The sequence below is a fragment of the Fukomys damarensis genome, unplaced genomic scaffold (genome assembly GCF_012274545.1).
Source record: "Fukomys damarensis isolate Sample0158 unplaced genomic scaffold, DMR_v1.0_HiC HiC_scaffold_38, whole genome shotgun sequence".
Lineage (NCBI taxonomy): Eukaryota > Metazoa > Chordata > Mammalia > Rodentia > Bathyergidae > Fukomys > Fukomys damarensis.
Window position 1 is genome coordinate 70,372,351 of NW_022900950.1, and position 13,952 is coordinate 70,386,302.

Genomic DNA, 13,952 nt, shown 5'->3' on the forward strand with positions numbered 1-13,952 from the left:
GTTTTTTCCTTTTTTTTTTTTTTTTTTTTTTTTTTTTTTTAGTGACTGGGGTTTTCCGGCCTGAAGCCCTATTCTTTTTAGAATGCACAACATCAGAACGTAACCTTTGACTTGCACTGTGGGGCAACTTAAAGCCACTCAGCGGTCCCCCCAACCCCAATAGCTCTTGAACCTCCACTGATCAGTTGATAACTGCCAACAGATTTCATGGCTCTAGCTTAAACTGGAAAGGCGGCTAACCTAACTTTCACTTCCTTTGTGGATGTCCAAGTTTCGCACACCCAAATATGTAATGAAAAGGAATTTCAAACGTGGGGAGTTGTTGGATGTGGTTTAAACCCCCTGCTGTTTCATAATCATTTTATCCTTCTGCTTTGACTTGTGTAGTTCTAATGGAGTCTAGAACATGACAGCCTTGTAAGGCAACATGGAAATGTGTTCTGCTCTTTGGCCTTTCCCAGCTTGTTTAGAACACCAAAATCTGAGATGATATAAGACCTCAGAGGGTGACCTAGGCCAGCTTTCTCCCAGACAAGGACTCTGGTAGAGCATGCCGGACATAAAATGGTCAAGTCTCTGTTTGTTTATGTGGAAGGACCCAGAGGGCCTCCCCTTGGAAAGCAGCCTGGTGCAGTGCAGTTCTTACTGAGTTTTTGCTGAGAGCAAACCCAGATTTTCTGTTCTACAGCCTCTACCCCTCTGAGCTGGACTTTCTCACTTTGAACAAGCCAAAATAATTGTTTTCTTCTCTCAGTGTCTACATATTTAAAGACAGCTTTGAAGTCCCCTTTAAGTGTTCTCTCCCTGCCCACTCCTATTAAGTAACCTCTGGTTTGCTTACCTCTTGCTCTGCTAAGTCTCTGCAGCATTCTCGTCACATTCCTGCTTTGTCCTGGTCAGAATTGACCTTCTGAAAGTAAGGAAACCGTACTATTGAGGTGGGTTCTGATTTGATCATAGGGAGATGAAAGTTTATCTCCTTTGGATTGGAGCAGTGTGTGTAAGTGTGTGTTACGGTTTCCATCTAAAATGTCCCCCAAAAGTCTCATGTTCAGAGCTGGGGCGTCTGGAAGGTCCTTGGACCCAGGGACACTGTAGTGATCAGTGGACTTAGTCCACTGTTGCCTTCAGAGCTGAATGTGCTGTTAGAGCATGGGGCCTGGCCAGGAGAGGCCAGCCGCTGAGGACATGGCCTAGAAGGGCGCATTCTTAACCTTGACTTCTCCCTTTTTCTCTGTGCTTCCTGGCTGCGCCTGAGTTGTGAGCATCTTTCCTCCACCTGGCTCATCCACCAGGCCGTTTCTGCCAGCCCTTCCTCCTCTGAGCTGTGAGCACTGGGTGTTTTGTCCCAGCCGCGGAAAAGCTGACCAATACCCTGCTTGTCATCTTCTGGCGCTATTGGTGGTTCCTTTGGTTCGTGCTGAATGTTCAGATAATGAGAAACTGTGGCGGCCTTGAGCCTGTTGTTAAGTTCGCATAAACTGTTGTCAAGCAGCAGTGAAATCCCAAAGATCGCTCAACCCAGCGAACTCCGTGGCGCTGCTTTTGAGTCCCTCTTTGTACGAGAGCTGCTTGAACTGTGATTCTGTCATCCAGCGCGCCACTGTCACCCAACCCCTGATCTGCTACAAGCAAATACAGCAAATGTGCATTTAAAATACACAGGGTGATGCCGGGCGTGGCGGCACATGCTTGTGCTTCCAGTGCTCTCTGAGGTCGGGGCAGGACAGTTGCCAAGTTGAAGCTCAGTCTGGGTAACTTAGCACATCTCAAAATAAAAAGAGAAAGAAAGGAGGAAGGGCTGGGGATGTAGCTCAGTGTGAAAGGCCCAGTTCAGTCTGCCATACGGGAAAAAAAGACACAAGATAAAACTAAGTGGAGCATAGTTTACACCATAATAAGGTGATTCTCTCAGGCTGGGTGTGGCAAACGATGGCCGGTGGGGAAAATTCCCCTTGCTGCTTGTTTTGTATGTAGTTTGGTCGGGACAGAGCGACAGCCATGCACTTAAACACTGGGGCTGCTTCGGTGCTACAGCGGCGGAGTTGAGGACGCATGGCTGCCGTCTCACACACTGACTTCCTGGCCTTTTTCCTGAGAAAGGCAGCTTTCTCCTGCTGCCACGAGAAGAGCACCTGACTCATTCGCATGTTTCACGTTTGCGGAGCTCTGTCTCTGCCAAACCCTCTCCAAGGCTCACTAGCAGAGGAATTCTATAGGGTTTTTCCCAAGTATTTATCGGAGAAGTACGACTATATAATCTTGCACATGTGATTGTAGAATCACATTCTGCATTTACTGTCTTTTATCCGATTTCTAATTGCTATTTGCAAGCGGTTTTCATTATTATTACTTCGCTGGTCTCTTTGAGACTGAGACACTAATGACCCTCATTGGCTTTGTGGTCTTAGTGGCAGTTCTGGATTTGGTAGTCACTTGTCTCCAGGGAAGAAGAGTTTGTGTTTGGCATTAGAAAAATAGCAGTAACATGACTAAAATTACATAATATTTCTGTGAAATTATAAAAGGAACTGAAAGATTCTACAGAGTATCCAGTCTTTTTTGAGAAAAGGAAGAAAACAGTCCTTGTTGCTCAACTGTTATCTTACTAAACATATCTTTTTTTTTTTTTTTTTTTTTTTGTACTGGGGATCGAACTCGGGTCTTTGCGCTTGGAAGGCAGGCCACCGAACCGCTGAGCTAAATCTCCGGCCCCATATCATTTTCTTCATAGAGTTGTTTCTATTCTGTTCCAGGTTTACAAAATCAGTCTTTCCTATAGAAGAAACATAATGAAGTTTAAGCTTTTAGGAATATTTTCAGTTATGAATTGTTTTACAGTTGATCTTACCCGGCTGTCACCCCTTCTTTCTTTGTTTTGAAAATTTGCTTTTTGACCTACAAGCGGTAATGCTTTCCCCATATTCTGTGTTGTTAGCCCCTGGAGGCTAGGTGAGTAAGTGAAGACAAATACAGTGATTTCAGGTTGCCCCTGTGTGATCCTTGGTCCTTTCTATAAGGAAAGTATTTACTCCCCAGTATGGAATTTTGGGGCCCTCATTTTGAAAAATTTCACGTTTCCACGCTATCGATGCGTGGCACCTAGCATCTTCCAAGTTATTTCCTAGGTCCTTTTCTGATGACTAAGGCCGCTAGCCTCCTCCGCGATCCCCTCTGACTTCTGTGCTCTGAAATTGCTGTTTTTGAAACTGCCTTTTTTGGAGGAGGTTATTATTACTCTTATAATTTGCATCATAAATATCCCTTGGTCATTGGCCTGTAGAGCTCTTGGGAGGTGGTGGAAGCTCAAGGATTTGGGGTCTAGGGGAGGAGGTCAGATCATTGGGATGTGTCTTTTAAGGGGCCATTGGCACTGTGGTGTCTCCTTTCGTTTTTCTCTTCCTGGATGCCATGAGGCGAGCTATTTCCGCCACCATTTGTCCCCCGCTGTGACGTACTATGCTGCCACAGGTCCAAAGCAAACAGAGCCAGCTACCATGGGCTGAAACCTCCAGCACCATGAGCCAAAGTAGATCTTCTCTCCTTTCAGTCGTTGAGGTATTTTGTCACAGCAACAGAAAGCTCTCGCGTGCCCTTCGCCCTCTCTGAACACATTCCTCACCCAGGGGACCCCACCAGGGCCCCAGAGATCTGTGCAGCCCGGCACCCGTTCACACACCACGTCCTGTGATGCTGATGTGTTTACAGCTCTTGGAAATTCTCTCACCCAGGATTAACACGGGACACCCGCCACCCCTTTCATTGATGAGGAAGTCCTGGAATTCCTTCTCAGCTGTCTCTCAAGCTTTAGCCCTGCTCTGGAATGTTCCCATTTCTGTGCAGTGCCCCCTTTGTCATGATTGTTTCGCTGATGCTCCTATCTCTTCAAACTTCTTCCTATGCCCAGACTCTGGAAGTGACCCTGGCTTGTACTTCAGGGAAAGAAATAACCACCCAGTAGCAACTCCCTCAGCTTTTCCCACCAAGTCTGCAAACCCACTGGTATTGGCACCTGTTAGAAGCGAAGGGATGGACTTTACACCTGTGACAGGGCTGGTCTTTCTGCGTGATCAGCGTGGCATCTCTTCCATGTAGAGACTGTGACTCCTTTTTCCTGGACTTTCACCTGGGCATTTAGACATGCCATCATACCTGAAGTACTGGTATGCATCTTAGAAACGAAACGAAGAACCAGAGAGAAGCAAGCCTTCCCCTTACCTTGTGTGCCCTTTCAGTAGTCCTCTTGTGCACCGTCCTCCCTGGTTGCCCTTTGAAAGAAGGGCTGTTGCCCTGCATGGTTCTCATCTTTCAGTTATAAATCAGTTCCAGGCTGGTGGCTTTTCCCCTGCCTTGCCATGGATGTTGCTAAGGTCTCATCCTTCTTCGACTTTTCTAAGTGTTGCACAGCTAAACCCTTTTCTCCGATCATCTAGCACCCCGGTAACTTCTTCCTAGTTTCTGTGGCCATATTTTTTCATTATGTTCCTTGGTGCTTGGTCTGGGACACGTTTTATTTTCTATCCTGCCTGTCTACTTCTGTGACTTCAAATGACATCTGCTTGTTGATGACTGGCAAGTTTATATCTCTGATCTGAACTTCTGTCCTAGGCGGTGGACCACTGTCTACTCATTTTAGTCTTTTGGATGTTTCTTACAATCTCACATTTGACCTGAGCCTGTGGTGTGTTCTTTCAGCTGCTTTTCTTTAGACATTACTCTTCCAATAAACAGTATTTGTGGTACCTCGGTTCACAAACTTAATTCTTTGCATGATTCTGGTTGCAAACCAAATTGGGTGAGAACCAGTCAAATTCAATGGTTAGGTTCCATGTTGACCTTCTGGGGAAATTCAATTTGACTCTCATCCAGTTTCAGTTGAGACCAGCACTAGGGAGAGAATTAAACTTGTGTGTGAACTGCTGTGACAGTATCCTTTTTTATTTTTGGAGGCAGGGTCTCACTGTGTAGTTGAGACTGACCTGGAACTCACTATGTAGCCCAGGCTGGTCTCAAACTCACAGTGATCCTCCTGCCTCAGCCTCCTGAGTGCTGGGATTACAGGCATGCGCCACCATGCCTGGCCTTTGACAATATAAATTTAAGATTTCTTTTGGCTCACGTTTCAGAAATTTAGTCTCTGTTTAGTTAGCTCTGTTGCTTCTGGAGAAGAAAAGTTGTTTACCTCATAGGGGCCAGGAAGAAAAAAGACACGAAGGGGTCAGAGTCTCAGTGTCCCTTTCAGGAGCATGACCCAAGTGCCCGTGACTGACTTCTTTGCCCCAGGCTCTGCCTCCTGAAGGTTCCACCAGATCTCAGCAATGGCATATGCTGGTGATCAGGCCTTTTGCATATGGGCCTTGGTGGTCTGGTGGGATGGAACTGAAGATCCAAACCACAGCAGTGTTCTAACATAGTCAGTTGTTCACAAAGAAATCTGGTAGCACCTCCAGAGATCTCCACCCTTTCCATATCCAGTCCATTACGCATTGCGTGGACCCCACCTGCAAGAGAGTTATTATTCCATATCTGTCACTCTTTCTGTTGCTACTTTCACCTAAGCCACCACCATCTCCTACCTTTACCACTCTGGAGGTCTCCTAACGAGAATTTCTTCTGCATGTTTTTTTGTACTTTAACATCTTTTCTCAGAGCAGATAATAGTAATCTATAAAAGATCTAACTACCCTTGTGTCAATTTCCTGCTTAAGACACTGAGGTGACTTTGCAGCGAACCCAAAATAAAATGTTAGCCCTTTCTTTGGGCCTGCAGAGCTCAGCATGTCTTGGTCTTCCTCCACCATGTGTCCTTTTCTGTTAATTTCATGGTTTTCCATGCCCAGAAATGCTGGCATTTGACCTTTGCAAAAATCCGTAAACTGTAAACTCCTTCACATCCGTAATCCTTTGCCTTTCTGGTTTTGGTTTGGAAATGGTTTCTTTGCACTCTACATTTCTTGTCATCTTTCAGCCCTTGGCCTCCCTCCTTTGAAGCTCAAAATGAGTGCATTTCTGCTCACACTTCCTCTGACGAAGCCTTTGGTGTAGCCTCACTTTTACTCACTGGAACTTGTAGTTACATGTCTTACGTTTTCATGGGTCTCCGCGAGACAGTAAATTCTGTGAGGGCAGGAATTATCCTTGTTTTCTTCATTCCTGTTTCCTGTCATGTGGTACTTGTCTCCTCGGGTTGTTTATTACGAGGGCTGGTGGAAGTGGGGCCGTACCCCTCTGGTACTTCTGTTGCAGTGCTGTATGGTGCTTAAGCTTGGGCTCAGACTTGCATGACTTTGAATTTTCATTTTGTGACTTTGAGCCATTAGTATCCCAGTACCGCAGCATATGGTGCTGAGTGAACCAGAAAGTGTATGAGCAGGAGTTTTATTCAGTAAGAACAATAAGCAGGCTCGTTTCAGATGGAGAAGCTTCCGAAATAACAGCAGTATTGTACTCATGTCACTGTGCTTGATTTATGAGCCTGGGTGTTAAGTTGGAGCACCTCTGAAGATGGCTTTGCTACGGCCACTTGTTGGCCTTACTGTTTCCTGTGGGTCTCTGTTGCCCCAACTCTGTTATACCTGCTGAACACATTTTCTGAGAGTGGAACCCAGGAGCTGGTCTGGGACAGAAAGACCAAACTCTGGGTGTCCTGACTGTGGGCACGTTGACTTACGTTGCGTGTTCCTTGCCTGTAGTGGGAGTGGTCTCTTTGGAAGAAACCCTTACGGAAGGAAACACTGATAAAGAGGTGTGGAGTAAATTCAGAATCCTTTCCTGTGGGCTGGGGATGTAGCTCAGCGGTGAACTGAACTTGTGGAAGCTCTGGGTCCAATCTCCAGTGTGCTCCTGTGCGGGGGACTCTGTTTTTTGTGTCATTTAAAGTTTGGGCTTTGTTTTTAGCGGAGTGATTGTAAAAAGGTGCATGCATAGTCTTGGGTCATGTTTTGAGGTGTCACCTTCCTCCAGTTTGGGATATTTCCAGTCTCTTGGAAGTGGAGACAAAAAACAAAACAAAACAAAACAAAACGCCCCTACTCTGCCACATATTGTTCTGAGCACATTCTTTGTTGGTAAATGTTCCCCTTTATTTGCATTTCAGTATCTCGTGCCTTAGACGGAGAAGCCCCAAGTCCTTCAGCACAAGGGGCGAACGTGACTGGTTGGGGTTTGCATGAGGCTCCTTTCTTGTCCACCGCCCCAATGGGATGTTTGCCAGCCCACCCTGCCGAGCCTGCAGGGCCCCTCGTGCCTTAAATTTTTACAGCAAATTTCCAGCAATGAAGGGCAGGCTGGTTGTATCGAAAAGGGCAGCCATAGTCCTAGCCCTTTGCTTACTTTAGTCTGATTCCCAATGAAGGAATTCATTTGAATTTTAAATTTCCGAGGAGTAGGACAAAACAGATGTCAGGCCCAGAAGTGTTCTGTTAATGACTGGGATAGACCCTTCCTTGTTCAAAGTCAGCCCTGTCTCTGTTGCACTGAAGAGCCCGGCACTGAGTTACGTTTCCTTGGCCGGTTGCCCGATGCCCTCTTCCTCAAAAATATTTATGGAGTTCTGGTGTTTTAGTAACTGGAAAGTGATTTAATTGTTGCATTGGCAGGGTGAGAGAAGGCAGTTAAATGTGTTGTTCATTTTATTTCTGGGTGGGGTGCAGGAGGGAAATGTGATACGATTTTTTTCCTTTTTGGAAAACCTAATGCTGTGTTCTCTTGTTATCGTTTTGTTCTCTAGGCATTAAGTGTAACCGAAACCCTGATTAAGCCCTTGGAAAAATTCAGAAAAGAGCAACTTGGAGCTGTAAAGGTTTGTGTCTAATTTGAGTACACTCGTAAACAGAGAATGTCGGTGCTGGTTCATTGTCTGCTTTATTTGCATTTGGCAGCTTCGAGAGAGAGACACGCTGTAGTAAGCCATCTGCTGCTTTATGTTTTGAATGTGCTTTTTCCCCTTTGGGGAGATGAAATTGAAAACAAAACAAAAACACCTGGACAGAGTGGTAAAAGCTCCAGTCATCTTGTTTGGCTACACTTCCACACAGCGTTTAGGAAACATCTCTAACCAGACAGCCCATTTACTCTGAATGGAAGGATCTTATCATGCTGGGGAGTGCAGTTACTTCTCTGTGTGCCTCTTTTGTATGGAGGAGGGTAGCTGTAAAACAGGCTTTTCAGATGAGAAACCTTGCTCTACCACGATACCATTAAAACTCAGAAGAGAATATTGAGTTACTGCCATGTAATTTCCTTCCATTTACCAAAAATTTATTAAGCTCCCAGTATGGGCCGCTGTTTCTGTAGAACTGTATATTGTATTGTGCTGGGGATTCCTTAGGTGAGTGATCTTGGATATAGCCAGGATTTCCGAGCATAACACAGTGACTTTGCCCCAAGGGGCTAGGGATATATTTAGCCCCTTCTAAGGTTTGTGGTCTGAGCTTGGCAGTTAGCCATGCCAGAGAAGTAATTTCCACCTGGATTTTCTGTGTGTGTGTGAGGAAGAAAAACATAACATTTGTCTGTTGTTGACCTTTTTTGGCTTGGTCTAATGTTAGTCTTAGGTAGGGAAGAGAGTTTTCTCTCATGTAGCTGGGGATGTGAGGATTTAAAAATTTTTTTCCTAAAGAAAAATACTTAAAATCCCTTGGTATAAATCATCATGGTAGCCTCAGTAGCTGGAATTATGACACATGGCCTGCTAACAGCGTAACTTTTCAGTTGTTTACAAACTCCCTTTTCCTCTAAGTGACGTGCTCAACTATGTGTTTGGAGTTTCTGTTTGGCGCAGAATTTTACAGTTTTTAATGAAGGACACTGAATTGAGGTTCAGGCCATGGAGGCCAGAAGCGACCAGCCCCTGGTGCCTGACATTTGCTGACCACATGTGGTTCATTGGCTCCCGGCTGTGCTGCAAATTGGACCTGTGACCACGGGCAGAGAATTGACAGTCAGATGAAGGATTGGGAGAGCTGGCGGTTTCGTAGTTTGGTGATCCTGTTTTCCTCTCACCGTGTCTCCTTAGGCTGTTGAGATGTTTGAATATATTGACTTTTACCATTTCATTGGCAGGCACCAAATGTACACAAGGACCATTTCTTGTTCAATTCGATTATGATGGGAGAGGGCAAAATGGTATTAAGAGGATTAAAAGAAAAAAAAAGTACAGCTGTAAACATGTATACGTATTTAATGTGCTGTTTACCCAAGAGGGTTTTATCCATTTCTGACTGTCCGTGGGCTTTTCCATTGACTCCTCCACGGCCACAAGCCTTCCCAGATTCTGACACAATGCTTGTCCTGCAGAGCCGCTTCAAAATAAGCTGCCCCTTTTGTTTTATTTATTTAATTACTTATTTTCGTGGTACTGGGGATCAAACTCAGGATCTTGCCCTTGCCAGGCAGGCTGTGTGCCACTGAGCTAAATCCCAGCTCTAATCTGACCCTTCAAAAGGCCAAACCATTTGAGAAGTTCAGTCTGTATCTAGAACTGTAGTGACCACATTGTATCCTGAAGCCTTGGGTGTTTTTCCCTTCGTTGGGCTTCTGGCTTCAAGCTGATGAAGATCTCTCCTGCGTCCTTGTTCCCTGAAGTATGTCTTGGCTGGGTGTGCTATCAGCAGCGTATGCCTGGCGATGTTACCTGCTGGGAGCCAGTTCTTACAGTCCCATTATAAATACAAACACTGCCTACCTAAGGTTGATGTCAGTGTCTTCTAGGTGGGCCATGCCAAGGATAGTCAACAAGCTTGTTTTTAACCGACAGTTTGGTTATGTATCGTACTAAACAGAAATGTGGTTGTCTGTTATATAGCCCTGTAGGAGAATCTGTCTTTTCCATTGCACTGTTAAATCTTTGAAAGATTATGCTTTATTTTTTATTTCTATCCCCCTCCACCCTGCCATCCTACAGAAGATATGTAATAAATACGCCTGCTAATAATTGTGTAAGAACCAGGGTAAGGTGTGTAGTTTGAATATTTGATTCATTTGTATGTCTGAGCTTTCTAAACTTTCAGCCTTATTTAGGCAAGTGCACATTATGGTTCCTTTAGTCAGTTTGTTTATATGAGATACTTACAAAACACTGCTCAGCTGGGCATGGTGGGGCACATGTGTAATCTTAGCCTTTGAGGAGGCTGAGGCAGGAGGACCACAAATTTGAGGCCATTCCTGGCAACTTAACCAAGACTTAACCTCAAAATAAAAATAGAAAAGGGCTGAGGGTGTCCCTCAAGGGTACAGCACTGGTCTAGCAGGTGTGAGACCCTGGGTTCATTCTCCAGTAATATAAAAACAAATTAGAGCGATTTGTCCTCTTGAGCTTAAAAAAAAAGAGAATAAAACAGCTTTCCTGTAGGGCAAAAAAAATATCTTTAAAAAGTTTATCATATCAGAATTTTTAGGTATCAGTGTCAACATTTTTGTCTTCTCTCTTCCTTTTCACCCTCTGGTAGTCTTTGCCCTTCGCCCTGAAATTCTCTCGGCTCCAGGGCTCTTGCTTTTCCAGTTCCAGAAGCCCGATTCTGCGTTTGTGTGTGGTCAAGTGTAATCTAAGCTGCTAGGTGGTTTTCGTAAATTGGATTTTTAGAAAGCCCCTGTGTTCGTGCCCTCCCCTCATCCACTGGCTTTGGCCCCTTCTCTCTGGAAGGTGAGTTCTGCTGCGTTTCTCACAGGTTTGCTCTGTGCCCATCTTGTAGACCTTCTGTGCCCATCTTGTAGACCTTCTGGGCTGCGTTGCAGCAGGTTGCTGCTGAGGATTTTCTTCAAGGCTTGCTTCTTACCTCTGTAGCTGAGCTGGGGTCCCCTGTTGTGGCACCACCTGTAGCAGACGTAGGACCTAGACCTGCTTGCTACTTTGTTCTTTCTTTCCCGGGCAAAGGAGGATGAATGACAAAGGCACGCAGCCTCAGATTAACTTGTGGGCAGCCAGGGGGCTCTTGCCTGGAAGGAGTCGCCCCTCTTCTTGCCTTAATTCACCCAGATAGAAGCAGTCAAAGTAAGGAGATGCACCTGCTTGCCATCATCCATTAGTGCCCTCTCTGGTAAACAGCTTAACCTCGGTGGTCCCAACTTTTCCCTGGAACCTGCCACGCACAGTCACCCCGGAGTGTGGACTTCCTCCTCTGTGCTCAGGAGCAGGAAGCCCATTGGGCCTCAGTTCTCCTCTGGTCTCTGGCACCCCTCCCTGGGGAGCTTGTCACCGTATTTCCTATGGATCCCTCTATTTCCCTCTGCCCTTTTATTTCACAACATCCCGTGAGACTTTCTGAGGTTCTTCACCTTTGGTGCTGATGGCGCCACTGGAAATGAGGGATGGGTGCCAGACAACAGGGGAGCCCAGCACATTGAGCAAATCTCCCAGAGATACCGAAGCCTGGCTTAACTGGAGAATTTAAAATTGCTCTTTCAGATACCTGTCCAGTTAGTGCCACGTGGGTTTAGGCAAGCAGCATGCAAGTAATCAAGTAGCTCCAACTATGTTTTTAATACAGAAATATTTACATAATTAAGCATTTTTTTTGTGTGTGTTATTGGGCATTGAACCCCGGGTATCACAAACGCTAGGCAAGTGTTCTTCCACTGAGGTACACTATTGGCCCTTTTTAAAATTTGATTTTGAGACAGGGTTTTGCAAAATTACCCAAGCTGATCTTGAATTTGGAATCTTCTTGCCTCAGCTCCTTGAGTAGTTTAGATTACAGGAGTGCACTTTCATGCCCAGATAACTAAATATACTAACAGTGGTTTATTCAAATGCCAACTGTAATTTCACTCAACAGGATAAAAAGTTAAACAGAAGGGTTGAAAAAATGTTCATTTCAGATAAGATTTTCTCATTTCACCTCCTTAACCCTTTTACCAGATTCTCACCTCTGATTCTCTTCATCGTTCTCTGACATTTGTCTGATGAATACATTTTAATTAGCAGTAATCATGCCTCGGATAAACCTTATTGGCTACGATACTGCCACTGCGCCAAGCTGATGAATACATTTTAAATCATACTTGGCTTGCCAAGATTCTGTAAATGTCTGTCAAATATGAGTAGAAAAAAATGTTTGAATAACTTTCTTAAATTATGTTTGATAAGCAGACACACTGCTTTAATTCTGTTTATTTTAGTAATAAAACACATTATTACCTATCCTGTGGCATAGTGAGAGAGGCCCTGGGCTATACCAGTGACTTAAAACCCTGGCTGGCCTGCAGGATGGCGGTGGCTCTGTGAGAAGCTGTGAGATAAAAATGCAGTAAAAATGCAAGAGGTCATGGGGCTATCATGTCCCCTGCTGTCTGAGCTCCCAACACCAGACAGGCTTCAGCAAGGCTGGCCTCTGCTTCCTGGTTTGAATCCTTTTCCAATGCCTTCATGAGCTGTGTGATTTGGGACGAGATACTTGCAAGGCAGGTGTGGAACCACTGAGCCAAATCCCTGGCCCTGGGACGAGATGCTGAAGACCTCTAGACTTCTGTTTTCTGATCTGCAAAACCAGGCCAGTTGCATCGGCTTTGGAGGTTGTTATGAAAATGGAACGAATCTGGCAACATATCCCAGCATCCCTTTGTCCTTGCATCTATGGCTGGCCACCATCAGCTTGCCCAGAATGGCTCAGGTTTTCGTGTACTCTGTGCACCAGGCTGCAGGGTGACGTGCCAGGACCTGCGGTTCGTGTTCCTTCTTGCCAGAGAGAGCTGAGGGGCTGGGCAGTTGGGATACAGGGGTGAGAGCTCGGGAGGTGGCCACACACTGCTCTGCACCTCTGTGGTCCAAGTCCAGGGAATAAAAGCTTCATTTTCATCTTGTTGGAGAGGCTGGGGGAGCTTAGAGGAAAGGGAGTGGGGTTGCCTAACATCCCACGTAAGCAGCAGAGTGTCGAAGGCGGTGAGGGGGCTTCCTCGCTCGGAGTGGCTTTGACTCCAGCTGTGGGCTGTCCCTGTAGGGACCAGAGGCAGTGGGTAGAGAGGTGGCAGGACTCGAATTAGCTTGGGTTCCACAGTTGTGCTTTCTGGAACACTGCTTGCGTATTAGCACTTGCCGGTGAAGTGTTACCTCGTCATTTAAATAAAAGGGGAGGAGTTGGAGACATTTTTTTTTTTTTTTATGTAGTGGAGATTGAACTCGGGTCCTTGTGATTGCAAGGCATGCGCCTGAACCACTGAGCTAGATCCCCGGCCCGGGAGACTCTTAATTGAGCAGGCCTGGAGGTGCACTCTTGTCCTTTTAGTATTCTGGGAGGCTGAAGCAGGAGAATCACAAGTCTGAGCCCAGCCTAGGCAGTTCAGTGACTTAGACCTTGCTCCAAGCTAAAAAAAAAAAAAAAAATCCCAGAGAAATGGAAACAAAAAGGGGTAGGTATGGAGCTCAGTGCAGAGGCACTCCTGGTTCAGTCCCCAGCACTGTGCAGGAAAAACAAACAAACAAAAAAACAGTTTTACGTTCTTCTCTAGACTAGTCAAACATGAAATAAAATTTTAATGCTATTATAGCTTGAAAATCTTTTCACTTCCTCATCTTAAAAAATTTGTGAAACTCAGAAAAGTCAAAAAGTAGCCTGGTAACTTTAAAAAAAAGCCTTTTCCCTATTTCCAGAACAAACTAAAAACAATCTGTTGCCTGTAGAAAAATAGGCCAGTTAAATTCAGACTTTTGTTGAATGCTTATCCAGTTTGTCTTTTGCAAAAAAAAAAAAAATTTAATAAACAATGATTTGCATGTTAGATTGTTTTCTGACATATTGGTTGCCATTTTAGCCTACTTGTCTTTTTTTATTTTTATAAGTTCTTAGGCCTTCATTTCTTTTTTCTTTAGAAGGCTCTTATTCTAAGATCTGATGAAAACAATGCTTTACTATAGCTTCATTTTTTAACTTGAGACTCATTAAATCCATCTGGAATTAATTTTGATAAGATGTGGGGTTTGCTTTGTGTTTTCTAGTAGTTGAACAGTTATACCAACT

General features: G+C 45.0%; 1 protein-coding gene and 1 pseudogene across 1 annotated transcript in view; one reads left to right on the top strand and one right to left on the bottom strand.

Annotated features, from left to right (window-relative positions):
• Positions 1-13,952, top strand: part of Arhgap10 (Rho GTPase activating protein 10) — a 300,009-nt gene that overhangs the window by 99,095 nt on the left and 186,962 nt on the right. Inside the window, exon 5 of the mRNA XM_019208745.2 lies at positions 7,730-7,801. Coding sequence (XP_019064290.2) covers positions 7,730-7,801 — 72 coding nt within the window. The remainder of the gene's footprint in view (positions 1-7,729; positions 7,802-13,952) is intronic.
• Positions 11,890-11,977, bottom strand: LOC117284704 (annotated as a pseudogene).